Source organism: Bos grunniens, chromosome 18, assembly GCF_055505025.1.
Source record: "Bos grunniens cultivar Pamir isolate PY7600 chromosome 18, Bosgru_T2T1.0, whole genome shotgun sequence".
Classification (NCBI taxonomy): domain Eukaryota; kingdom Metazoa; phylum Chordata; class Mammalia; order Artiodactyla; family Bovidae; genus Bos; species Bos grunniens.
In genome coordinates, this window is record NC_141182.1 from 53,633,523 (window position 1) to 53,660,519 (window position 26,997).

The 26,997-nt window shown below is 54.1% G+C and overlaps 1 protein-coding gene across 8 annotated transcripts in view; it reads right to left on the bottom strand.

Annotated features, from left to right (window-relative positions):
- Positions 1–216: 216 nt before the first annotated feature.
- The window catches only part of SYMPK (symplekin scaffold protein), a 33,302-nt gene continuing 6,521 nt past the window's right edge, over positions 217–26,997 (bottom strand). For 7 of the 8 annotated variants that reach the window (XM_086353206.1, XM_086353201.1, XM_086353202.1 and 4 more), the window contains 22 exons: positions 25,609–25,735; positions 24,752–25,001; positions 23,264–23,434; positions 21,830–22,069; positions 19,938–20,092; positions 17,465–17,615; positions 16,095–16,299; positions 15,105–15,255; positions 13,937–14,172; positions 12,793–12,874; positions 12,529–12,642; positions 11,170–11,317; positions 9,945–10,105; positions 8,353–8,461; positions 7,922–8,022; positions 7,217–7,307; positions 6,065–6,166; positions 2,529–2,716; positions 1,439–1,615; positions 1,139–1,234; positions 627–953; positions 217–459 (listed from right to left, as the gene is read on the bottom strand). In XM_086353206.1, coding sequence (XP_086209332.1) covers positions 322–459; positions 627–953; positions 1,139–1,234; positions 1,439–1,615; positions 2,529–2,716; positions 6,065–6,166; positions 7,217–7,307; positions 7,922–8,022; positions 8,353–8,461; positions 9,945–10,105; positions 11,170–11,317; positions 12,529–12,642; positions 12,793–12,874; positions 13,937–14,172; positions 15,105–15,255; positions 16,095–16,299; positions 17,465–17,615; positions 19,938–20,092; positions 21,830–22,069; positions 23,264–23,434; positions 24,752–25,001; positions 25,609–25,735 — 3,520 coding nt within the window. In that variant the 3' untranslated portion in view covers positions 217–321. Of the gene's footprint in view, positions 460–626; positions 954–1,138; positions 1,235–1,438; positions 1,666–2,528; positions 2,717–6,064; positions 6,167–7,216; positions 7,308–7,921; positions 8,023–8,352; positions 8,462–9,944; positions 10,106–11,169; positions 11,318–12,528; positions 12,643–12,792; positions 12,875–13,936; positions 14,173–15,104; positions 15,256–16,094; positions 16,300–17,464; positions 17,616–19,937; positions 20,093–21,829; positions 22,070–23,263; positions 23,435–24,751; positions 25,002–25,608; positions 25,736–26,997 lie in introns of all 8 variants that reach the window. The other variant, XR_015146200.1, reaches the window with a different exon arrangement.

The following is a 26,997-nucleotide window of genomic DNA, read 5'->3' on the forward strand; positions in this document are numbered from 1 at the left end:
AGGGATGGAGGGGGCGGGCCGTTACCAGGACAGGGCACGCGGGGATGCGCGACCAAGAAGCGGCTTTTCGCGCAGGCGCAGCCCCATGCCAGAGGGGCTTGCAGTCTTCCCCGGCGGGTTGGAGGGCCTCCTGGGCACGCCCACCAGCCTCTGCACAATCCCACAGCTGACACGGAGGCAGGCATCAGAGATGACACGCATACCCCAGACCGGCGATCTTTTTTACTTTTTTAATTTTTAAAGGCAAAGCACCGTCGGCCAAGCCCCTCCCCGGCCTCCCTGAGCTCCCAGTCCCACTCCCCGGCCCCCCAACAAGCTCCGTCAGCTATTCCCCTTGGTCTCCGGTTCGCCCACTTCCTCAGTGGCGGGGCTGGGAGTCTGCACTGTGTCTTCTCCAGCAGCTGTGAGGGGCTGGGGGCTCCGCTCCTCCTTTGAAAGCAATCCACCTGCTGCAGTTTCCTGGTGACAGAAGCGGGGGCAGGTCAAAGACAGCGTGGTCGCACCTCCAGTACTTCTTCAGGCCCTACCCTTCCCGCCCCCTCCCCGCCTTGGACACTAGGCACACACACTTAACCCCGGCCCCTGGTTTCCCTCGTCCTCTGTTGCTCTGGGGCGGTCATCCCTACCTTAGGTAGGGGTCCCTCAAGACTAGAGTCCAGCAGTGCGGCCTCAGTCAGCCCCGAGTCATCGTCCATGCTGATGAAGATGGCCGGGGTCTCACACTCAGGCCCCTCCTCCCGGAAGTCAATGGCTTCCTCTGGCTGGGGGGGGCCTGGCCGCGCCGAGGAAGAGGACGAGGACGAGGAGGGGCCTCCCAGTCCCCCAGGCTTCAGCTTCTGTTCTTCCTCCAGTTGCCGCTTTAAGGCCTTCTCCTGGGCCAGCCGCAGGCCGATGAGATCTTGAGGGGGTCGGGGGGCCGGAGGTGGTGCCAGGGCCAGAGGCTCTAAGTCATCCTGGAGGTGCGGGGTGACACACAAAACCTCAGGGACGGCTGGGACCCAAGACCCAGGCTGCTCTCAAGGGGATGGTGGGGGAAAAGATGGAAACCACCCTGAGGCAGACAGCAAAGAGGGCTGGTGTGGGTAGGAGGAGGGGCGCAGGGCACTTCTGGCTTGGGGAGGGGGCTGCAGACCCTCACCTCTTCCAGGGGCCCGGCAGGTGCTTCCTTAGTCTCTGGCTCCTGCTTGCCGCTGGCCTCCAGGATGGCCATGATGGAGTTGGGGATGTGCGCTTGCTAGGGGAAAAGCAGATGGGGGCGCTGTGGAGAGCTCCGATCCGGACACAACCCCCTCCCCCAAGTCCCACTCAGACCCTAGGTGTCCTTGACTCTCCAGACCCCAGGACCTTCGTGACACTGCCAGGGTGCCCCTGCCCGCACCCCCGCCTCAGTCCCCCAGGGCTGGACCCATGGGGCCACCCACCCCACACCCGGGGGTACCTGGAGGGGGGTGAAGGAGCGGACGTGGGCCAGCAGGGGCTCCCGGAGCTCTGGGCACTTGTCAAAGACGGCCCCCAGCTGCTGGGGTGGGAGCTGCAGGATGACCTGGAAGCTCTGAGGCTTGGTGCGCTGACAGCACTTGATGAAGCCCTCCCACACCTTGGGATACTTCCACACCTGGACCAGGCAGGGAGGGAGCAGTCGTGAGGGGGCCTGCAGGCAGCCAGCTGCACCAGAAGTTGGGACAAAGACCTTAGCAAGAAGGCCATGCCTCGCTGCATTCTCACCGCCACCTCTAGAGGGCGACGTTAGCCCTGCTAAAGCTAGGAGGCCCAGGGAGGTGCGGGACTCGTCCAGGGTCACACAGGTACCAAGGGCAGAACCAAGCCCCAGATCTGCCTGCATCTGCACTTAACCTCTAAGCCAGATGTTGCAAAGTGGCAACCTGTGGTCTGAATCCAGTCTGAAGGCTTGTGGATAGAGGGTTTTTTTTGTTGAAGTTTCATAAAACATTTCTAGCTTCTCTTGAAAACTGGTGCCATCTTTCAGCTCAAGATGCCTCTTGTCTGACTGAGTGCCAAATGATGGGGGGCAAGGGGCAGCTCTGGTGGCTCAAATGGTAAAGAATCTGCCTGCAGTGTGGGAGACCCAGGTTTGATCCCTGGGTCAGGAAGATCCCTTGGAAAAGGGAATGGCTACCCCCTCCAGTATTCTTGCCTGGGAAATCCCATGGACAGAGGAGCCTGGTGGGCTACAGTCTAAGCAGCTGCAAAGAGCTGCACACAACTAAGTGACGAACACTTTGACGGGGCAGCCACACCTCCTGGACGTGCACCTCTCGAAGTCTGCTCCTACCACCCAGCAGCCTCACTCGCCACCCTGCCGCCCTGCTGCTGTCTGACACAGTGACCCCTAGAGGGCTGTATTGTCTCAGCAGTCTGCCAGTCATAGAGCAGGTCTCTGCACGAGGGCTCCCTTGGGACACTGGCCAAACCGGCTGGAAAAGCCTGCAGTTCTGCCTCAAGTCTGTTGGCAGCACATCCTGCGGCAGTCCCCTGCCTGGGAGACCAGGGTGGTCGGGGCGGGTTACCTGCTTCATGATGAGCCGGGACAGGATGTTCATGACGAAGCCCCCCAGGCGGGGGTACATAGTCAAGGACTGGATGACGGTCCTCATGAGCAGCATGGGCAGGGGGCTCTGCTCCATCAGTTGCTGCATCACCACGGCCAGCACCTCCGACGTGTACACGTTCCGCTCCGCAAAGCACAGGTTGGTGGCTGTGAGGAGGCGGAGAGGGGACCTGTCCCCTTTGCCCAGCAGCCCCTGGGAAGTGGGAGCCCCACATCCCTTAGAAAGCCTCAGCCCTGTGATCTGCCTGCATGAGGTGAGATCCAGCCCCAACTCCCTGAAGCTCCAGGCAAGACAGATTCCCTCCCACCCAGAAGTGGACACTGTGGTCTGATCCTTGGAAAGCCTGGGAGCTGGGGTAAGGGAGAGGACACGTCCATCTCCTGGAAGCCCCACTGGGCCGTGGGAAGACATTGGTCCTTTCTCTTGGAGAACAACGTCCAGAAAGGGTGAGGGGAGAAAGATATGTTGCCTACCCCTGGGGACCCATTGTGGCTGGACTGGGATGGCGTGGCACCTCCACCTCTACTGGAAGGAAGCAGCTGTGACTTCCATAAGCAGTCCCTCAGGGGACACATGTCCCCTCAGGGGACATGCTGCTCATGGTCTCCACGAGCAGACTGGTCAAGAGACTGCCTGCTCTCAACCCAGTGCACGAGGCTCGTGCTGGTGCTCGGGCGCTACCAGGCCTGGGGGGATATGGAGGTCATAGTTCACAAAGTCATGAAGGAGGGGCAAGAGGAGGAAGTCTGGGCGTAAGATGAGCACCAGGAAGGGCCTGAGGGGGGCTGGTGCAGCAAAAGCACCCACAAGGACAGGCCCCTCAGGAGCACGCTGTGGGACTCCAAATCAGTGAGATCAGTGGTGCTCGGATCCACTGTTAGTGGGGGGACTCTGGGAATTGCCTCTGAACCCCTTCTGCCCCAAACACCACTTGCCAGGTGAGTCTGTCAACCAGGAAGTCTTTATTGAGCTAGAAGAGAGGCCCCCCAATCCTTGAGAGGCTAATGGAGAACAGAGGTAGATGCCTATAAAGAATGGGGGCTGGGGAGCTCCTGTAAGGAAGAGAGGGAGGCTGGAGGCATTGCAGGCAGACAGGCAGGGAGGAGGCTGGAGGCGGGGTAGGGAGGGCACCTAGGCTGCAGGGAGCGCAGAAGGTGAACACAGTGCAAGAGGACCCGCCCGAAACAGAGGCTGTTCCTCCTCCTCCCATCTAGGTAGCTGTTGGCTTCTGCCTGCTCTGCCAGAAAGCCTCCAAAATCAGCCTTCTTCCCTCTCCTCTCCTTCAGCTCCACCCCAGCCTCCTCCTGGGCCTCCCACCCACCCTCTAATCCACCCTCCATACAGCAGCCTGAGAGGGTGTCTGAACTTGAACTCGGGTCTATGAGAGACCAGCTGTGGGCAGGGCCTACACCATTACAGCCCGACTCCATCCCCCACCACCATCCTCGACCAGATCCAGCTGGGTCTGCTCTGCAGTTCCAGAACCAGGCCTTGCTAGCAGGGATCATCTCTCCTGCTTCCTCACCCCTGTTCATCCTGCGGTCTCAGCTCAGGTGTCCCCTCCTCCAGGAAGCCTTTCCTAACATCCCACCCAAGGGAGAGTCGGGGGCCCCTTTGGGCCCCCTGCCCCAGTCTTGCTCACTCTGGACTGTTACTGGAGGGATGGACTGTGAGCCCGGGGAGGGCAGGGCCAGGACAGTCCCCATCCCTGCCATGTCCTCAGCAGGGCCCAGCACAGGGCTGAGCAGAGGTGTGTAGTGAGTCTTAATCGCTGGGCCAGTCCACTGGACAGGTCTGGCTATAGAAAAACTCATCAGAGAGGGTGGTTTAAGCGAAGTGAATGCCAGTGATGACTGCTTATACTGACAGACAGTGGGGAGTCCAATGGGGCACAAAACAGGACCTGGAGCTAACAGGCAGGCAGGGTTACTGGTGCAATGGAGAAAAGCACGAGTGGAGCGGAGAAGCGTGCTCTGAGATGAACAGCCAGTAGGGAGACCAGCTGAAGGGCTGCTGAGAGCGCAGCAATACAGAGGCTCCGCGTGGGCGTGGGTTTAGGGAGAAACCACTCGGGGCGTCGCCAACATCTCCAGGGCCTGGCTGCTGGCTGCACGGGTGACCTGTGGTCAAGGCCTTTCCCCCTGGGCCCCAGCTCCCTTGTGAGATCAAGGACCAAACCCGGGTCTGTGAACGGGCATCACTGGAGCGGTGGGCGGGGCCCGACGGTTACAGCCTGACCTCCTTTCTTGACCAGACCCCTGCCCCCAAACCACCAGATCCAGCCAGGGGCCGCTCTACAGTTCCAGAACCAGGCCATGCTAGCACAATCTGAGTCCCCTCAAATGGTACACAAGGTCACGTGTGGGTACGGTCCTTGGGAATGGGCTCATAACTTCCAGAGGTCACCTAAGGGGCCAGGGCATGTAAGATGACCACTCCTGAGCCTCAGCTTTGAGACACTCCACCGCGTGCACTAGAGGCCTGAGTTCCCTCTCAGTTGTAGTGTGTGTTTAGTATTTTCAGAAGCTCCTCTCTTGACCTAAAGGTTTCTGAGAGAATCTGCTGAGGAAGACTAGGAAATATGTCACTGAAGCTACTTCAGGCAGGACAAGACACTAGCAAGGAGGGAAAACCCCCCTCCCTGCTTTTAAAGGAGAGAGGAGGAAGCAAGACCAGCTGTCTTCTGAGAAGAGCAGGGACAGTAAGGGCTCCTGCCTCCGTGGGAAAGCGTGGTTTCTGGACCAGCAGCCATGGAGGACTTGGAGGAGAGCATGGAGGGAGGGGAGGGGAGCGAAGGGAGGGAAGGGCGCGCCGAGGGAGGGAGGGGAGCGTCCCCCTGGGACCCAGGAGGCCATCTGCAGGCAGAACCGGTTTCGGACTCGGGTCTCCCAACTTCCGATTCTGTTTTGTCCACTACACCACTTAGCTTCTGGGTGGCCCTGAGCAAGTTACTTAACCTCTCTGGAACCTCCACTCCGACTACAAAACGGAAGTCAGCATACTTACCAGGAACAGAGTGGTGTGGCTGGGCGGGTGGGCCTCTGAGGCGCTTGGGAAAGCGCAGCCCAGACTAAGTGCTAGGTGAACAGACAGGCTGTCATTAGGGAACTGCTCACTGTGGGGGGCCGGCCAGGTTGTCACCTACTGCCTCGGGCCGCTCTCCAGGCTCAGCTCTCCCGTTGGTCACTCCTCAGGCCCCTGGGGGCTGGGGAGGAGGGCTCCCCACCCTTCCTGAGGAACGCTCTGTGCTGGTGTACAGGGGGTGCATCAGTTCCTTAGATGGGGCAGGGGAGGAAGGAAGGAGAGGAGGAGAGGAGGAGGGATGGAAAGGAGCGAGGCTGGCGTCCGGAGCTCTGAGACGGGGCTGCGGTGGGCACAGTCTCCGACTTGGCTGATTCCACAGGGGGCCGACTCCAGTCCAAGGTTCTTCCCCGGGTCCGCAATGGCCAGGCCACTGAAGAGGGGGTCGGGGCGGGGCGGGGGGTGTGCCTCACCTTTGATGATGGACTTCATGTCACACTTTGCCGAGTCAATGTTGTGTAAGGCGATGAGCAGCTCTCCAGGGTTCAGGGGGGACAGGGCTGAGTTCCCTTCACCTGCAGCATGGGGAACGGGGGGAGGAGGAGGAGACAGTATGGAGGCCTGAGAGACAGGTCCAAGCCCCCCTAGACTGGGGGAGCGGCAGAGGAAGACAAGGCGCCCTCTGGGATTAGGGGTAGAGAGGGCTGGAGTGGCGGGAGGAGAGACTGAGAGCACCAGGAGGCGCCCCAGTGAGGCCGCGGCTGGTGACCATTCCAACCAGAGGCCTTCAGGCCTGCACTGGGCCCCCAGCACCTCGCCTGTGACTCAACCACTCTCCCGTCCCGGCCCAGGCTGTGCACCCACAAGGGCAGGGAGTGGACGAGCTCATCCCAGGTCCCCAGCACAGCAGAGAGGCACAGGGGCGCCTGCTAGACGGGACAAGAGGGGGCCAGGCAACAGACTTGCACACAGCGCTCGGGCTGAACGCCACAGGGCACGAGGCTGGGGGAGACGGCACTCTTCTGGTGGGGTGTCGAGGGTCCCAGACACTCGCGCGCGTGTTTTGAGTCGCCAAGTCACGTGCGGAACAGAGAGCTTCCACCCTCCCTAGCTCCAGCCCCTGGGGTGAGGGCTGAGGAATCTACCCTATGCCCTCTGGTAGTCTGTCTAGGTTGAAAGTTTTCTTTCTTTTGGACCAGGGCGAGTCCAAACTCGAACAAAAGGCCCCTCACCCACAGCCAGAGGGGTTCAGGCAAGACCTGAGGTAGGGCAGGGATGGGGCCCGTGTTTGAGGTCCTGGAAGGGAAAATGCTTATAGAGAGTCAGCCCTCAGTCCCACAGTTTTGTCCCCAATGTGGATGAAACCATCACCCAAGTATCATGGGAGGGTGGCCCAGGAGCTTTGGGACAGATGTCGAGATGTCACCAAGCCTGAATGGCAGCCTCAGAGAGCAAGATGAACACCCCCCACCAAAAGGTGGTGGCATCCCTCCCCCAGCTCTCACCTCTGGGACCTCTTCCTCCTTCCTGCACCTGAGGTGGGGTCTCCTGGGGGAGCTGTTGGGGAGGGAAACGAGGGCCAGGGTTGAGCTGGCCCCTGGTGGGGAGGCGAGCACATCACCTACCGTGCTGGGTGCCCAGCAGGCGATTGAAGACCTCTTTCACCACGATGGGGTTAAGCTTGATGAGCTTTGGCAGGGCCTGGATCACTTCCTTCTACAAGGGCAAGGCAGAGGAGGGCAGGTCAGATGCATCCCCTGCCCACTCCAGAGAAGCCTGCCCACTGCTCACCCTGGGGCGGTGAGGGGCAAGCTCTGGCCTCACCTAGACCCCCAGTGCCTTCCCTCTCTCCTCTCTTTGGTCCCTCAAGGTTTAGCTTTCCCAGCTCACTGGTCTAACCCAGCCCCAGCCTCATCACCCCCTGGTGAGCCCCTGGGCCAGCTTGATGGCTCCTCCTACAAGAGAAGATGGAGGTTCACGCGAGGTCCCATAGCCTGGGAGGAACAAGACCAGGGCAGGGGAAGCACACGCTCAAGGGGAGGTGTCCCCTGCCCTGCTTCTGTGGCTCCACTCTGTTCTCAGGAGGATCGTGTGTACAGGGTGGGGCGGGAGGGGAGGAGGGCTCGTGGTGGTGGATAACTGGGATATTCACTCACAACAGGAAGAAGCTGAGGCTCAGAGAGGGGCGGGGCTTGCCAAATTGAGACTGACCCAGACAAGACCCAGACTGTGCTCACAGCATCTGATGAGGGTGCCCGGGAGCCTCCCTCCTCCCCGCCCTGCCAGGCGTGTCCCCATGGGTGGGGGCATTCAGGTGTGCAGCTCCGTACCTTCTCCAGCCCATTGAGCACTGGGATGAGGAAGCGGACGTCTGGCAGTCGCTTGTGGTAGAGATCCCTGACCCGCTTTACCAGCTCTGGGGACGGGGGCACTGCAGGCGGAGGAATAAGCAGGAGGCTCAGGGGCTTGGGGTGGTGGGGTGGACATTGAGGAGGAGAAACGAATGGTGGTGGGTGTGTGGCAGGGGCGGGGAGGGACTGCTCCACTTCAGAGCAGAAATCCCTGGCCCTCGGTTTCTCAAATGCATTTTAGCAGTGCACCCTTGCGCACGGAGAAATTGAGGCCCAAGGATGGGGAGAGACTCACAAGAGGGCCAAGCGTCTAGGGACCCAGTGGCTCTGATCCCCAGGTCCTGAGAAGGCAAATGGGGAGGGCCTGGACAGGAGAGGAGAAGGAAGAAAGATGGGGTCCCGGGAGGCACCTTTGTCCGTGAGGCTGTGCAGACAACGTGTGACCAGTGTCTCCGCCCCCTTGGGACAGTTCTCCACCAGCAGGAGCAGCTCTGGCGAGTTCATGCCCATCCCCCGGATCTACAGGCGAGAGATGAGAGAGGAGACGTTGGGCAGTGTGAGGGGATGCAGGCCCAGGGGCAGAGCTGGGGAGGCATCAGAGACCAGGCAGCTGGCGGGACACTGGGACTCTGGAGGAGGAACTGGCAAGAGAGGGCGGATCTCAAATATTCTCATCGTTAGAAGAAAAGCAATAATTCTTTGAGGTAATGGATGTTAATTAAACTTATGATCATAATCATTTCACAATATATACATGTATCAAATCACTATCTTGTAGACCTTAAGCTAAGATAATGTTGTGATCAGTGGTATCTCAATAAAGCAGAGAGAGAAAAGAATGGGTGTCAGGCTTCAGAGAAGTGGGGGAAATCTGGGGAAGGTGGGCAGGGCTGCCAGAAGTGTCCAGGTCTCTTCTACCCGACCTCATACACACACAGGCTCCTGCAGCGCCTTCCTGCACTCTTATCATGCTGCCCTCCCACCAGGCAGGCCAGGCCTGGCCTCTGGGACTCAACCTGACCTTTGATGCCCAAGCTATTCTTCAATTCCTTGGTGAAGACTTTTTTTGCTTTTGCAGGCACAAGTGACCCCTGCCCACCTCCCTGTGACCACCCAGGTGCCAGCTTTGCTGCTGGCTCAGATCAGGGCTCAACCTGTTGCTGCGTCTGCAGCCTCCCCCTATCCCCTCCACGGGCACCGAACACAGGGAGCGGAGGAGGGCCAGGCATCAAGGGCTCGTCCCTTCCTTTGCCCAACTGCAAGTGGAGCTGACAGTCGTTGCCCTCAAGGAGCTCACAGTCCCTTGGGCTCACCGTGACAATGAGGAGAAGAATCTGCTTCCTCCTCACAACCAGATCACTACCCCCACGTTACAGGTAAGGACCCCATTGACTCTGGGAGGCAGGTATGTGGGAATTAACCTGCCACATTTTCTCCTTTGGTTTATGGTGGAATTCTCAGTAATAAAATGTCAGGAACAGAGATAGAGAAGAGCAGTTTCAAATCTGGCGACAGAAGGGAAGAACAGACATTCTGAATTTCACAGGCCAGCCTGTAACTGCATTGCTTCTCTTGTGTGTGACCCTGTGGCTCCAGAGAGGAGCAGGAGGGACTCGGGCCACGACAAGTAAAGATTCCTGTCAGCAAGGCAGGGGAGGGACGGCTCATACATGACAACAGGGATACAGGTATTCACAGGCAAGAGGTCACAGAATCAATCACTCCAACAAGCTTGCTGGTCTGAATTATTTGCTTGGTTTTAACTGAAGGGTGCAAGGTCACGCAGTGAGAAGGGGAGAGATGGAATGTGAACTGAGGTCTGTCCGACTGGAAGCTCTTAACTACAGGGCTACCCTGCTGTCTTCTCAGGAGTGGATGGAAGTGGGGGGTCGGGGGGTGATGACCCATAGCCTCAGCACTCAGCAGGGGAAGGACATCCAGGGGAGGGGCAGGTGCGGGGCTGGAGTTGGTATTCGGGCCAGGGGCGGGCCAGGGGCCTCACCGGCTGCTCGATGACCCTCAGCACTGTCCTCTTGATGTCAGCGATGGCCTCCGTGTACACGGCCGCCAGCTCGTGGATCAGCTTGTGGTTCTGAGGTAGAAGAGCCAGGTAGAGGTACAGGCACTGCTTCACCGTCTCCTCGGTCCAGGGTGCGGCCACCTCTAAGAGGGCAGGGGTGCAGGGGGTGAAGATCAGATGGGCCCCACTCCCCCTCGCCCCTGCCCAGCACCTGGCTCTTCTTGGGGGGCAGTAGGCACAGAAGGGACTGGGAGCTGGGCCTGGGAAGCAAACTGTCCCAGGGAAGGAAGCCAGTCCTTTGGGAAATGAGGTGCAACCAGACCTGCTCCCCTTCTAGAAGTCTCTGCCCTACATTCCCATCTGGTCTCCTCTGACCACCAACCCAGACCGATCTTCCCAAGAGCACATCTGGCCCTGCCCCTCCCCTCCTCAGCGCTCTCACCACCATCCGGGACCCTCAGGGGACGCCTGGCCTTGCTCTCCCTGACAGCTCCTGTTCAGGGCTGCCCTGCCTCTGGGGGTGTGTGCTGGGCTCACAGCCTCCTTCTGACGGTCCCTTGGGGCCCCCACTTTGGAGCCTGTGCACGTGCTACTCTGTTGCCTGGAACCCGGCGCCCAACTCTTTTTTATTTTTAACCTCACTGTGTGGCAGGATCTTAGTTCTCCAACTAGGGATCGAACCTGTGATCCCTGCATTGGCAGCATGCGGTCATAACTACTAGACCACTAGGGAAGCCCTCCAGTTCCTCTTTCTGCACCACCTCAGGGTCATAGAGCCAGCACACCTCCTGGGAAGCTGGCCCGGCACCCAAGCTGCACTGGGGCTCCTGTGCTCCTAGAAGCCCCTTGCTTTCTGCCACAGCCAGAACCTTCCAGGTTAATGGGCCCTTCCCTGGGGGCCTGGGTCTCCCGGTCTGCAATGCCAGAGGACCCGGAGCTCTGCTAAGGGAATGGTCTGCAAAGAACCTGCCTGGCCCTTCCTGGAGTCCCATCACTGGCTCATTCTCCTGGTCCTCGGCTTCCAGCCCAGCTGCGCCCTCTTTCAGGACACTCTCCCTGACCCCTCAGGCTGGGCCAGGCACCCGTTCTGGGTTCCCACAGGCTCCTGCTTTCGCCACCTGAGCGCGTTCCAGCTCTTGCTGTCTGGCTGTCTCCCCCAGCGGGCCATCCCCCAGCTCACTGCACCTCTGGAGAACCTGCGCCATACCTGTGTCCTTGTCAGCTCCAAACAGCACCGACGGCGGGTTGGGGTGGACCAAGAGCTGCAGGTAGTTGAGGGCAAACTTCTCCACGTACTCTCGCAGCTGCTCCTTTTCGTACATGCGCTTGATGAACAGCAAGGCCTGGGAACGCACCTGAGGAGTGGGGTCGGGGGAGGACGGCCGCTCTGAGCTTGGCGGCATTGGTGTGAAACAAGCCGAGGTCTGAGAGAGGCCCGGCGGGGCTGAGTTGCCGTGCCCAAGGCTGGTTACCAGCTTGGGAGAGAGGCTTCTGGCCCAACCCAAGGCCCTGTACCACGCCACCGTCTACCTGCCCCATCCCGTCTCTTATCGTTCATTCTTGTCTTGCTTGCTACACTCCAACTGGAAGCAGCTTTCCTTAGTCGCTCGAAAAAGTCAAGTCACTCAGTTGTGTCCGACTCTTTGCGACCTCATGGGCTACAGCCTACCAGGCTCCTCCGTCCATGGGATCTTCCAAGCAAGAGTACTGGAGTGGGTTGCCATTTCCTTCTCCAGGGGATCTTCTCGACCCAGGGATCAAACTCAGGTCTCCCTCATTGCAGGCAGACACTTTACTGTCTGAGCCACCAAGGAAGCCCTCACTTTTTTTTAAAGTGACCACATTCTCCCCAGCTCTAAGACTTGGCACAAAAGGTTCCCACTGCTGGCATGCCTGTCACTGGCTAGATCCTGTTTCACTCAGACATCCCCTGCTGGGGGCCTTGTGAACAGGGCTCGGTCTTGGGCACCGCTTTATCCCCAACAGCACCACTGAGCCAAGCCAGCAGGGAAGGCTTGCTGAGTGAATGGCCATGAGATGTCAGGAAGGAGCTGGCGGCAGGCAGGAACAGGGACGGACCGAGAGCCTCTCAATCACACGCTGACCCTCTGTGCAGGGCACACTCGTCCACTCAGTGCAGGTCTTTGCTCACACCACTCCTCCTCCAGAAGTCTTCCTTAGACCGCTTCCCTTCCCTGGCTGCACACCCAACTCTACTCCAGGCACTGAACACGCTGTGTGGTCACAATGGCTCCCCTCCTGGTCAGTGCCCGCCCCCAGGTCCCAGCACAGCACCAGGCCTTAAGAGGGGGTGCACCAACATGGGCGGAGTAAGAGCGAAATGGACTGCCATTCCTGGGCCGGAGGAGCGGGGGGGGGGTGTTGTCTATGTACATTCTAAGCAGCCTCGTGCCATCAAAAGTGGAAAAGCCACCACCACCAAGTTGTCACAAGAAGGGCAGCTGGCCCAGAAACCTTCAGGGCCATGTGGAAAAGACGGGGCTGGTTACTCGGGACAGAGGATGGGCTGAGTGTAGCCCAGCACAGAGCAGGGGTGAGGGGTCACCTTGTCCTTCTCGTGGGAGCTGAGGTCTAGCAGGACATGCAGGTACTGGAACTGGCGGGATGGGCGCTTGAAGATCAGGTCTCGGAGAGTGGACATGCCCAGGTAGGTGCGACTCTGCGGCAAGAAGGAAGGGAGCCAGAGCTCAGGGCACCGCAGTGTGTCTCTGGGGTGTCTCCCTTGTCTCAGTCAGATCACGTCCCTCACAGAACCCCCGACCCCACCCCAGGCTGCAGCGAGCATGGCCCCAGCCGCGCCCATCCTCACCTCGTCCTCGCAATACTTGCGGATCACCTCCAGGGCGCTCTCGGTGATCAGCGGCGCCTCCAGCACAACCTTGGTGAAGATCCTGCCGGGGTGGGGGGGACGGGGTACAGCTGCAAAGGAGAGGCCCCTGGGCTTCCCCCTCCTGCTGACTGTAGCTCAGAGCTGGCAGGACCCCTCACAGAGCACTCGCTCAACCCCCTGCGGACAGAGCTACAGAGCTCTGGAAGCAACAGAGTAGGGTTCAAATGCTGCCTGGGGATGGACTGGCGACATGGGCAGAGACTGCCTCTCTGAAACTCAGTTTTGTCCAATGGGGATTCCTAGCTTGTTCAAAGCAGCAATGGGAGGGAATGATGAGGGGAGTTGGGAAGGGTGTTGTATTTCAGACACGGTGACCATCAAAGGCTGCTTTGAGATGCTTTAGTCAATGCTGGTAGATAAGAAAGAGCTGGCCATGCAAGGAGTAGGTGGAGAGGACCCCAGGTAGAGAACAGAGAAGTGCCAAGCTTGGCATGTGTGAGAACACAGGACTGAAGGCTGGCGCGGCTGAAGTCGGGGCAGGGGGTGGGGGGTGGGCAGGGAAAAGCAGAGAGGCCAAAAAGAGGCTCGAGAGGGTTGGTGGCGACTAGATTATACAAGATCTCACAAGGCCTATTAAGGACATCAGTTTTTTTTTTTTTTAGGACGTCACATTTTATCTTGAGGACAGTAGAAGGTTTTTAGTGGGGAAATAAGAGGCTTTACATTATCAAATGTCACCTGTGCTGCTGGAGAATGGATATGCTAGAGGTCAAGAACAAGGAGGAAGCTACAGAACCAATTCAGGCAAGAGATGGGGATGGCAAGAAGTTGACCCCCAGAACAGGCCTCTGAAGCAGGCACTGTCATCACACATCACGGGAGAAAACGGAGGCCCAGAGGTGAGTGACGCAGCTCGGTCAGAGGGCAAGCAGCAGAGCCGGGGACAAAGTGACACTGCAGAGACCTGTTCTGTGTGTGGGGAGGGCGGGGAGAGGCGGCGGCTTGGGGCGGGCGCGTGGAGGACCCACTCGGTGCTGAGAAGAGCTGCTCGGAGCCCAGAAAGCAAAGGCAGGACACGGACAGGGGACCCCTGAGGACGGCGGGTGCAGGGCTGCCCCCTCACCCGTCCTTCTGGTCCGGCTTCTCCTGCAGGCCGGAGAGCAGGCGGATGAGGCAGTCCTCATACTTGTCCAGGGCGCCCTTGACGCCAGCTGCGAGGTAGGCGTTGTACTCCTGGTAGAGCCAGGCGAAGGCCAGGTCCAGGCGGGCCCGGACGTCCTCCAGGATGAAGGACAGGACCTCGGCCTTCAGGCCCGAGTCGAACTGCGTCACCAGGCTGGCCAGGATCTTTATGCGCACCTGAAATGGGAGTGAGGATCTGTGTCGGCGTGGGGGGCGGGCAACGCCGGGCACCCCTCACTGTGTCCTGCTTCTGCTCCCGCCCAGCCTCAGGGAGCCAGCGCAGACCCGGTATTAAGTGAGGAAGGAAAACCTAAGAACCGTATTTTCAGGAGGTCTCCTTTATATGAAGAAAAAAACTGCAAAGGGAGAAAACAATAACAATAAAACTAGGAGTAATAGCTAGAATTTCTAGGAGTAATATCTAAATCATAGATACATAAAATTACAAATAGCTACACTGTATCTAAAGTGCATCTAAAATATAAATATCTAAATTTTTAGGAGTATTATCTTGAGTTTACAGAAAATGATCCTGAAGGACTCCCCGAGTGTGTTTGTTGGTTGCTTCTGTTAGGGGGATGGCTCGCAGATGGGGGCCAAAGAAGACTTATGGTCCCTTTATGGCCTGGAAATAATTTGAACAGAAAGCATATGTTCATATACTATTTGGTTAACTAAAACTAAACTTCAAAAATTGGGGAAACAGCCACTTGACTGAGGCTGCAATCCCAGCAAGCAGCAGAATCAGAATTAAAGCAGGTGTGGGTGTGTGAGTGTGTCTGCGGCGAAAGAACAAGAATGCTGTGAACCGCAGCAAGAGCAAGCACCCTGAGAGCCCACGTGCAGGCGGCTCTTCCTTGCAGCCACCGCGCTGGGGGACAGAGCACGCGTGTCCACACATCTTCTTCCACGTTGCCTGTGAGGAGCTGCTGCTATCATATCTGCCTTATGGGAGGTCAGAGTGAGGCTGGGAGAAGCGGCCGGTGAGCGGCAGTGCTGGGGTCTGGAGCCAGGGAGGGTTAACCCGGAGGTCCGTCTCTCCGCTGGGACGTGCGGCAGGCTCTTGGAGAGAGGGGCTGGGAGGAGGCACTGGGAGGACGGGGGCACACCTGGGCGGCCCCGCTGCAGGCCACGGCCTTCTCGGCCCGCAGGATCCGCTTCACAGCGCCCAGCTTCATGGCCTCAACCTGCGCGTCCGTCAGGGGCTTCAGCACGTCACTTAGGCGGAAGATTTTCTTGCGCCCGCCAGCACCCGCCAGCCTATGTGCGAGAGTAGGGACAGGGACTTGGTGACTCCGAACGTCCTTTCTGGAACCCGGGCCCCACCCCAGGCCATACAGACAGAGACAACCCCACACTGTCCCTCCAACTCCCCCGTGACCCCGAGGCACTGCAGGGCAATGAGAAGGCAGAGGATGCTATTCTGGTTTGGTACATGGTATCTGAGGGGAGGCTGCTATAAGGAGCAGGCAACGGATAACAACGTGAGACCTGAATGAAGTGAGGGAATCAGACCCACAAGTGTCTGGGGATGAGCTCTCTAGGCAGAGGGAACAGGGAGTGCAAAGGCCTCCAAGTGGGGACATGCTTTGCCGACCAAGAGGTTGGTGTGACAGGAGGAGGGAGCAAGGCGAACAGAGAGCCTGGAGGGGCAGCAGGTCAGGGCCTGCTGGCGAGCCTGGGTTGGGGACAGGGCAGGGAGAGGCTGGATTCTGTGGTCTGTAAGACAGGTGATGATGGGGACAATGATGGGAACAACCAGGAGCACTTCCTACGTGCTAGAAACCACGCTAAGTGCTTTTTACCTCATCATCACTGTCCACCCAAAAGCCATCTGATTTAATCCTCTAACCAGCACTGTGAACTCATTTAATTCTCTCTTATCCTCAAAGACAGAGAGATACGATCAGCCCCATTTTAGATATAAGACAGTAGTTTTATATACAAGAAAACAGCAGATAAGGTTCAGTGGTTACGGCACTGACTCTGGAATCTGAGATCCTGGCCCAGACCGATCTCTGTTTATCTGCCTTCGTCTGTCACATACACACCAAAACCAGGCCCCAGTTTCCTGCACCAGCACCTGTCAGGGGACTCACCGGGGCTGCGTGACGGGGATAATGGGCTCCGGCCTCCTCTTGGCCTGGGGCGCCTCCTCCTCCAGGGAGGACATGGAGCTCAGGGAGCCCACTACCGAGATGGCCTGGCCCTGGGCTGGCAGGCGCCGCTTGATCAGAACGCTCTCTGGCTTCACCACCTTCTCCTCCTTGGGCTCCTCCTTGCACTGCTTGGTCTGCTCCACGCCTGAGGGGAAGGCAGCAAACGGGCTCTTGGTGTGTCAGAACCACCTGCTCCCACCCAAGGACCTCCTGTGGGCCAGGTTCCACTCTAAGCCTTGCATACCCGAAATTCATTTCAATCTGTAAAGCGTGGGTTGGATCCCTGGTTGGGGAATGAGGATCCTGCAAGCTCTGTGGCATGGCCAAAAAAGCAAAAAATTAGGAAAAAAAAAAAATTCTGCAAAATGCTTTTCTGGAGCAGGAATATTTTTCATCCCTACTTTGCAATAAAACGATTGAGGTTCAAACAAGAAACGTCATTGTCTTTTGGTTGGAGTGATACCAGGTATCGCCACTTTAGAAAGCTGATGAGCAGTTTCAAACAGCACTGAACATGCCCCAAATCAAGACCCAACAATTCCACTGCTTCGTATAAACTCAACACAAATGAGGGCACAGCAGCTTTACTCATAACCGCCAAAAACTGTATAAAGAGCCCACAGGTCTGTCAACAGAGGAGTGTGGATAAACAAATGGGGGCCTGTTCACATAAAGGAAGGCTAATGAGCAATAAAAAATAAACACTTGGTTTATACAGCAGCATGGATGAACTTCAAAAACATGCTGAGTTTATAGTAAGCCAGAGGCTATGATCCCACTGATATGAAGTTCAAAACTAAAACAACTCACCTATGAAGACAAGAGTGGGGACAGGGGATGCACTGAGTCTCTACTGGAAAGGAGCAAGAAGGAACTTTCCAGAATGCTGGTGACAGTCCTTCTCCACCTGGGTAGTGCTTACACTGGCATGTTCACTTTGTGAAAATCCACTACGCTCTACACTTTGAGCCATGAGTTTCACTGTACATAATTTATACCTCAGCAGCACTTTGAGAATGGGAACCCACACGAGGCTTGGAGAGGTTAAGTAACTTGATCAAAGACACAGTTACTAAGTGGCTGAGGTAGTCTGGGTCCTCTCAGACCTCAAACCCAGGTCTGCTGGACTTCAAAGCCCAGGGCCTGAAAATATTGAGCACTCACTCTATCTATGGGACCTGTGACTACTGACACCTAAGATTTCATATGGTTTTCCATTTGCACTTTGACAAAGAGGCGCTCTCCAAGTAAGGAGAGCCCAGTGGCCACAGTGCCAACCCCGGCCCTGGTCAGCTCCCTGCGGCACTCACCTGGCCCCAGTCCTGCGGCCGTCATCTGCGTGGCCATGAGCCGAGCCAGGTGCTTGATCTGGGCTTCGGTGCCTGCTGACTCCACTGGGGTGTAGATCGCTTGGAAGGAGGCGGGCATGGCCTCGGGCAGGTACACCATGCTGATGAGGACCTGCAAGATGCCAGGAACCTTCCTTACTTACTGACCCAATGGACACTGGTTCCACACACTGCTGGCAGAATGGCAGTGATGCGGACAGGCCTGGGCCGCCTCTCATGAAGCACAGATTCTTGTGCAAGTGAGAGAGAAAACGAGTACTGATGCAGTGTGGGTGGCATATGAGAGAGGGAAAGGGGGCGTCACCCCAGGAAGGCCAAGGACCGCTCTGGCTCCTCCGGGCGGTGGCATGTAGGCTGGGAACTGAGAGGTAGGCCGGAAGCAGACTGACAGAGAGTGAGGCCTTGCAGCGGTGGGGGCAGGTGGATGGGGAAATTCTAGGTGTGGGAACAGCATGGGAGAAGGCTAAGAGGCACCAGAGCTGGTACTCTGCCCAGAGAGTGGAAGGAGGTTCAGCGACAGAGTGTAATATGAGACAGAAATTGATTTAAAACAAACACACACAAAATCAGTACCCTAACAGAACAACATATCCACGTCTGTCAGGAATCGGTAACAAAAGATAACTTCAACCCCCTACAGGCTTGGAAGTTTGAATGCATGCTCTTAAATAATGACAAGAGAAAAATAATGAAATAAAACATGGAAGATACAGCTACAATGGTACTTAAATGGAAAATCGGACCCTCAAATGCTTACATTGGAAGAAAAGTGGAAGTGACAGTCACTCAGTCGTGGCTGACTCTTTTGTTCCAGGCCAGAATACTGGAGTGGGTGACCTTTCCCTTCTCCAGGGGATCTTCCCCACCCAGGAATCGAACTGGGGTCTCCTGCATTGCAGGCGGATTCTTTACCAACTGAGCTATCAGAGACTGAACACTAATAAGCCAAGCGTTTACCTTTGGGGAAAAACATTGAAAGAAAGTAACATGAAAGAAAGAAAGCCAGCAGAAACAAAAGAGAAAAAAAGACAGCAGAAATAAAACAAAAGATTACGAAAGATGATCAAAAACTTAAGAGCCAGCTCTTTGAAATGGCTTAAAACAAGCAAATCTATGGCAAGAATATACAAAATAAAGAGGAAAGACACAGTATCAGGGACAAAAAAATGGCACGTTACTACAGAGACAGCAGGTATTACGAGAGCAAAAGAATCCTGTGAACAACTACATGCTAATAATTTGAAAAAGACAATTTCCTGAAGTGTGACGGGGATAGATAAGATACAACAAGTTGATGGAAGCCAAATCAGACAGGGCCTAAGGCAAGCTGAATTTAAGTTTTATCTGGAAGGAAGCAGAGAGCCCTGGCAGGGATCTGAGCAGGGGAGCTTTATGACTTGTACTTGACAAAGATGCCTCTGGCTGCCGCAGGGAGGGTAGAAGGCAGAGCCAGAAGAAGTGGTCCTCTGTGGGAAGAGGGCGGGGCCTGGACAGGGCAGGGGTCAGTCACAGGGCTGGGGAAGAGGGGAAGGGCTGGGGGGAGGTGGAGGCAAAGAGTTGAACTTCCAAGTTTCTGGTGTGGGGACGAGAGGCATGTGTGCCAAGAACACAGGAGGGGCCATGGGCCTATACTGGAGTGGGAGGAGAAATTTCACAAGTTGAGTTTTGACATGTTAAGTCTCCTTTCACTCAAGGAGAGAAAGATGCAGGTGGCCAGACACCCAGGCCTGGAGCTCACCAAAGAGATGTGAGCTGGAGAGTAAACTCCTCGCTGCCCCAACTGCCCAGCAACTAACCCCCTTGGAGCCTCTAGGGAGACAGAAGGGAAAGCTGATGGTGACTGCCGTCGAGCATGGGAAGAGATATTCTCCAGGAGGGTCCAACAAAAAGGTCTCAGTGCTGCTACAGCCTGAAGACTGATGTGAGGACCACCACCCTCCCACCTCCTCGCCCCTCCCCCATTCCAACTGCCTCATCAACTCAAACCAATGGTTCTGTTACTTTGGAGCAGGACATCTTTGAAAATCTAAAAATAACACTGGTCATCCCACCCCACCAATGCCAATCCCACACCACATAATGAACAAGTCATGGGGCTGATGCTCCAGTTAATAGACCTAATAGGCCCTCCGGGCAAAGGAAAGGAGAGAGAGTGGGTGGGTCTTAGATTGAGACTTAGAAAACCTGACGGGGAACTATGACTGGGGGGTGGGCGGTATGACAAGTGACCTCTTGAAGGAATAAAGATCATCTAAGAAGAGGTCCATCCAAGGTGAGGAAGGCCCAGTGGACCACACCCTCCCAACCCTGAAAAGAGAAGTGTTTCAGGTCTGATGTTATGTGCAAAAGGTGGGCAGCATGGAGCGGAAAGGCAGGGAAAGACTGGAGACCCTTCCTCCCTGCCTTGTGGGAGAAGGCCCCTACGCGTCCTTACCAGATTGGCCACGTTGTCGGGTGTCAGCAGAGGCTGGAGGAATTCGGCTGTGATGTCTGTGTCTGACTGGCCTGAGATCTGGGCTGAGGCCTTCGAGGTTCCCGAGGGGCCTGGCTCCAAGTCCTTGTCCTCATCGTCTTCCCCCAGGTTGGGCTCTGGGATGGAGGAGACAACAAGATGCTGACTCTCTGGAGGGAGCACCAGGCCCTTCTCTCCTCTCAGGTACCCCTGGCGGTCCCTGCCCCGAAGCAGCTTCAGCAAACAGGAGCAGTGTGGCCACGTGACCCTGGGGAACTACCCACCTCTCTCTAGGCCTCAGTTCTCTTCACCTGAGAAATGGAAACACCAGCCTGGCTGATCACACTAAGCTCCAAGAAGACGAAAAGGTTAACTAATAAGCTCACAGAGCTTTATTGTTTAAAAACACCTATCTTTGAAATAGTCTTCAGCCTCACAGGGAATCAAGAAAATGTAAAACATCCTAATAAGACAACAAATTTGCCTATACGATGGACAAAAAAAAAAAAGTAGTGACAGTTGTTGTGGGGGTGTGAACTGCGGAAGTGTAAACTGGCATGGCCTTCGGGAAGGGCAGTTTGATAGCAGGTCACAATTTTAAACGTGTATACCTCTTCAACACAGCAGTTCCACTTATAGGATCTACCCTAAAAACTTACAGATACAGCCAAAGTAAAATGTACAGCAAATTCACAGCAACACTGACGGTACAGAGATACAGCATACAACTTCTATCAAGAACAGGCTGGGTGAATACAAGTATAGAGGTTCTAGCTCAAGGGAAAAAACTAATTTAGTATGAACCTTAGAGAAAAAGCTTTGTGTGCAAAGATGTTCCCTGAAGCTATAGTTACAAAAGTGGAAAAGCTGGAATGTTCAATAGAATGATGATTTAAGTAGATTAAGGCAAAAATATGACATGTTACACAATTTTGTCAAGTCTGGAGCACATGTAACAAAGAGCTGATACCCTGCATTAACCAAGGGCATCTCCAATTCAATTACAAAAGGCTGAACAGCCCAATAGAACGGGTACTTCACATAAATGCAAACAGCTAATAAATGTAAAACAATGCACAGCCTAACTCCAAAACAGGCAAGAAAGCAAATTTAAACCAAGGATACCATTTATACCCAGGGTTTACCCAGTGGGGTATCTGGCACTCACACACTGCTGGGGTGGCATACACTGATGTGAGTTTTTTTGGAAAAATGCTATCAGAAATTTACAGAATTCCCTGGAGATCCAGTGGTTAGGACTTCCTGCTTCCACTGCAGGGATTGTGGGTTCAATCCCTGGTCAGGGAGCTAAGATTCCACATGCCACAAGGAGCGGCCAAAATAAAGAAAAAAAAAATTAGGTGGATACGTGGAGAAAAACAGATCTCTACCTCAATCTTCATACCCAATAAGTTATTTTTCAAAATGAAAAAAACAAAAATAAAATTCCATCCTTTCTTTTTTTTTTTTTGCGGGGGGGGGGGGAGCATCATGGGATCTGTGTATTGCAGCACGGCCGCCCCCCACCCCCCAGCAAATTACTTCACAGGAAAGGAGAACTCTACACATCAAAGGCATTTCTGAAAGAAAACCTAAGTGTTAATACTTGTGGTTTTGTTACTTTTGGGGAGAGGGATGAAAGGGAGACTATTTTCATTTTACTCCTTTCTGTATAACTTAAGTAATTACTTTTGCGTATGTTATATTCTTTAATAATTTTACTTTGACATCACTTATTATATGTCATCATATTTATACAATATAATCTATCATGTAAATTAAGCTTACAGTTTCCTGTAAATAATTAGACATTTTGGACATGGTCAGTCCCTGCCACCACCTCCTGCTAGGCCTGACCCAGCTCCTCAGCTCACCCAGCTTCATCTTCTTGAGTGTGGAATCCGAGTCGTCTCGGGGCCGCTTGCGGGCATCCTTGCCACTGGGCATGTTTCGGGCAATCTCCACCTGAGGCGTGCCCAGGTCCACCAGGAGGGTGGTGATCTGAGCCTGGAACTCCAAGGACGCTGGGTGCTTTAGCACATTCAACAGGTGCAACTTGAGATTCTTACGCACGCTGCTCACCTGAGATTTGGCCAGCGTTGGGGGCAGATTGGCTGCAAGAAAAGTAGCAAGAGCTTTATGCTGTGGACAAAGCTCATGGGGCCCTGCCCACCTGACTTCCTAAGCCCCACCTTGGGCAGTGGTGGCGGGCATCTCCTAGCAGAGCTCCTTCACTCTCAGATCTACTGTATGGCCTTCCCCCTGTACAAGCTGATATTCCCTTGAGAGGTCTCCCTCAGTATTAGTCAACCTTAAAACAGAAAACCCAGCCTCCTTTTATTAAACATTAAGTCTCATCTCCCTCTACCTGTGGTCTGGAAATTCCAACACACTTGTCCTGCGGAAAGCAATAATCACCTGCAGAATGTTTCAACTGAGCTGCCACAGCAGTGCATTGTTGCTCCCTGACACCAGAGTGACCTTCAAACGTCTTAACAATCACCTTGAGAGGTGAGTCTCCCCTGTTCCACAGCAAAAGAGGATGCCTGCAACTGTGTCTGCCCAGCATCCTTTCCCACTTCCTCAGCCAACAACACTCCCATTTTCCTTTGAGGGAACCATCCCAGCTCCATTCTCAGTCCAAGGGGACAAGAGTCTCAGAGCAAGTAAGAACACTGCAATCCTTTGGCCATTGTGATTGGTTGGGAGATAGGCTCACAATGTCTTCTTGGCCAATCAGAAACAATGAGCCCTTGGACCTCTGTTGGAATGGCTGGGAAGGAGTCATTCTCTTTCCCATGGGGTTGCCAAGTAGATGGGATGGAAGTCTGGAACAACTGGGGGCCATCTTTGCTACCCTAGGGAAGAGACACATAAGAGCCAGGAGAGGGAGAGGGACTCCTGATCTTCACACACTCATGCCTCTGCTCCACACCTTTCAGTTTCACAAATGCACAGAAGTAGAGAGACCAGGGTAATGAATCACCATGTAGCCATCAACATTTCGCTGATCTTGGCACGTCTATCCTCCCTGCTTTTTTAGGGGAGACAGGGGAAGAGCTGGAGTATTGTAAAGTACTTAGACACCAGGTCACTTCACCCACACATACCTCAATGTTAAAGCAGCTCTGAACCACGTGTCTGTCATGTGCAATCACTGAAAGATATGTGTCTCATCTAGAGAAGCCTTCCTTATGGCCATAACCTACTAGACTGATGATGATGAAAGCTTTCGGGGCCTGCTGTTTAGCCCACATAAGAGGAGATTGGTCTGTGGACAGGGGAAGTGGGGGAGGGCACCAACCTACCGTGGAGGGTTTCGTAGGCCTGAATCACCTCTGACATGAACATGGGCCTCTGGCGGGCAATATTGGCCAGGGAGCCCAGGGCTGTGGTCAGGTTGATGGAGGAGATAGCGGGGTGCACCATGAACTTGAGCAGCTGCTCCAAGGCTGCCTTGCCTTCTTCCCACAGCACATCTAACGAGGGAGAGAAAAGGACCAGTTAGTAGGCGGCTTTCTCCCTGGCCTCCAGAGAGAGCAGTCTTTGGGACCAAAAGGAGAAAGATCCTCGTACATGGATGGCTGTGACTGGCTAAAAAAACTCAGGAGATTTAGTGCGTGATGAGTCCGACTATAATACTATTAATAAAAATCTAGAGATGACGCTCAAAGCATGGGCTTGCAATCCTGACCAAGTAGAAATAATTTAAAATATCCAACTATAAGGAATCTGTCTGAACTACACTAACGTAAAACTTTGAATATGTACACACGTGACAACACACAGATAGAGGACTCAAAATCCTCTGAACCACCAGGGTCCTTGATCCATTCACCAAAAGTGAACTCTGAAACTGTGGCAAATATCTTTCCTGACATTTCTTGTGCAAAAACCTACTGGATGCGACATTATACAAAACAGTGAATAAAATACAGAATGTAATGTAGCCATTCTAATGGAATATTTTGTAACATCTGAACATGATATTGTTTGGGAAAGATGCAACTTAATTTTTGTTGAGTTCAAAACGTGGTCAAACAATATAGAAGAACAGCTAAATCTGTGGAATGCTTACAATGCCAGCCATATAAACTCACCAAAAGCTCATACTAACACCCTAAAGTAGATGCCATAGTAATGACTCCGGATTTACCAATGAAGAAACAGGCTCAGAGAGAATAGGTCGGGTGCTCAATGGCAGAGCAGAGATTCAAACACAAGTCATTACACTTTCATGCCTCTCAGCTGGAAGTATTAAGCATGGCCCTGTTTTCTATAAACAAACCCAACAAACACAAAACTATGAATATACACATATAAATACCTATCTTTGCATAGAAAAGACCTGAGAGGAAACAATACTCTTGGCAGTATTCATCTCTGAGAAGCAGGACTGGGGAAAGACGGAATTTCCCTTCCTACTCCTCCATATTTATTGCTTGACACTAAAACGGGCATGTACTACTTTTATAATTTGCAATCAGAAAAGCTGCAGAACTAGCTGGTATTTACTACTGGGTGCTCACATTCCCATGGAACAGCACTACCAACCTGGAAGGGCCCTACTGCCATTTCATTTTACAGAAGGAAGATAAGGTTCAGAAAGAAGTAATTTGCCCAGGCTCACGTGAGGAAGAGGTAACACTGATTTGAATGTGGCATCAGGGCTCTTAAGCACTGTATCAAACTGATTCCAGAAATGAAAAACTACGAAGAAAGGGGGAAAGGGGGAAAGGAGGAGAAGGGAGCCGGTGCAGTGGCAGACCAATGGCACCAGCTGACGGGGCACTCACTGTACTGGATGTAGGGGTGGTCACGAGGGATGCGGTCCAGGCTGATGTCGTGCTCCTGGCGTCGGGGCACCTCCGAGTCAGCCATGCGGGGCGAAAGGGTGACGATGAGGCCCTCCACGAACTTGATGGCATGGGTACGGATGCCGTCGTTGTCAGAGTCCAGCAGCAGGATGATGTCCCCAGCCATGGCCGACACCATATCCCAGCAGGCCTCCTGGAGCTCACTGATCACCCGTGACTTCACCATCCACTGTGTGTGGGCCGGGGAGGGGTGGACAGACAGGCAAATGGGGACAAGACGCCAATCACTGACTCCACCACAGCTCAGAGATCCATCAACGATGATACATACGTTCACTGGGGACACGTTCACCGAGTTACAACTCCGTCCCTGGCCCCGGGCTAGGTGATGCGGGGGACAGGACCCAGGGTGACCAAGCCAGGCCTGGCCCTGCCCTCATAAGGTTCAGAGGTAGTGACAAGGCTGAGTGTTGAAGGCTCAGATCTTAAAGAAGCCAAAGGAACAACAATGCCGACCTCACAAGGTGGTGGCAGAGAGCAAACGGATTTCTTCCTTTTGATAATGTTAATGTACATCACACCACAGTGTGGACCCAGCTGGCCCATTTGATCACAAGACCTGGTTCTTGGGGAACGTCTGCGGAACGCGTAAATGGATGGATGGATGCAGGGAAAGAGGGGTTAATGGCAACTCCTGGGCTGTTAGAATTTAGAGCCCCTCGTTGTCTGTTCCTAAAGATCAACAGCACATCTTGACCTTGAAAGATGTGATCTGACGCTGGTTTTGAACTCTAAGAGACGAATGAGACCTGTCAGGCTGGGAAGGGAGCTCCTACCTGCAGGGCCACCTTGTAGAGCTGGGTCATGGTGAGGATGGCCTTCTTCACCACATTCACATTCTCATCTCTCAAGAGCATGTTGAGGTTCGCGATCAGTTTCAGCAGCAGCTCAATGTCTCGCTTGCTGGGGATGGAAGAAGAAAGGCAAGGTCAAGGTGGCCTTTGCGCAGGTGATGGGAGCCTGCAGCCTCCAAGGAAAGGGAAATCAGGGCCGATGTGTCAAAAGAACGGAATGCAGGTGGGCACCTGTCGTGTGTGCCAGCATCTGGTACCTTTGGACATAGGTGCGCTCGAACACGGTCTAGGTGGGTCCTACGACGCCCACTCTCTCGTACTATTAGGGCCCCACAGTTCACCTAAGAGGCAGCAGTGCCAGACCACTGGTGTGAATCTGAACAAGCACCTTTGTCTCATTTTGAATAGCTCCTACCTGGAGGCTTGTTGTGAAAACTGCAACAATACATGTAAAGCTCTTAGAAGGCTATAAGAAAGCATTCAACAAATATTAGTCATTAATATTTTAAAGCACTCTGCCTTACGTAATCATGAGTCTTATTTACTAATTTTTTTTACCTAAGATGGAGGGCTCTGAAAGTAGGGGATTCTTTACCATCTAAGTACTAGCAGAGTCTCATTTTTTGTTGAAGGAAAGAATGAAAAGGCCTTCAATAAATATTTGTTCAGTGAATGAATAAATTCAAGGCTACACCTAGAGCTCAGAATGTGAATTTTCACATCATGTTACAATCTCAAGTTAAATATTAAGCTAATCCGTTGAAAAATATGAAACTCAACTATCAGCTACATGAAGGCAGAAACAATATCTGTTTTTATCCAGTTCTATTTCTACAGCCTGACACAAATGCCTGGCACACAGCAGTCATGTGATACATATCTGGAACAAAAAGTGTTTTGGCAAACTCAGAAAATGTACCATTGATTGTCCCAGTGATCTATGAAAATTCTGAATCACTATGTTACTTATCTGAAATTAATATATTATAAATCAACTATACCTCAAAAAAATATCACTCTTCTTTTTTGCTTGTTTGGAAAAACAGTTAAAATTTTAAAATCAAAAGTGCTATATATGCTGCTGCTGCTGCTAAGTCACTTCAGTTGTGTCCGACTCTGTGTGACCCCATAGACGGCAGCCCACCAGGCTCCCCCGTCCCTGGGATTCTCCAGGCAAGAATACTGGAGTGGGTTGCCATTGCCTTCTCCATATGCTTCTCTATATATGCTAACATGTTAAAAAAAGACAAAACTAACATTTATCAGTGTGGAGAGGGAATGGGGGAGGGGCAAGATGGGGTAGGGGGATTAAGAGGTACAAGCTACTACATAAAAAATGGATAAACTTCAAGGATATATTGTACAGCTCAG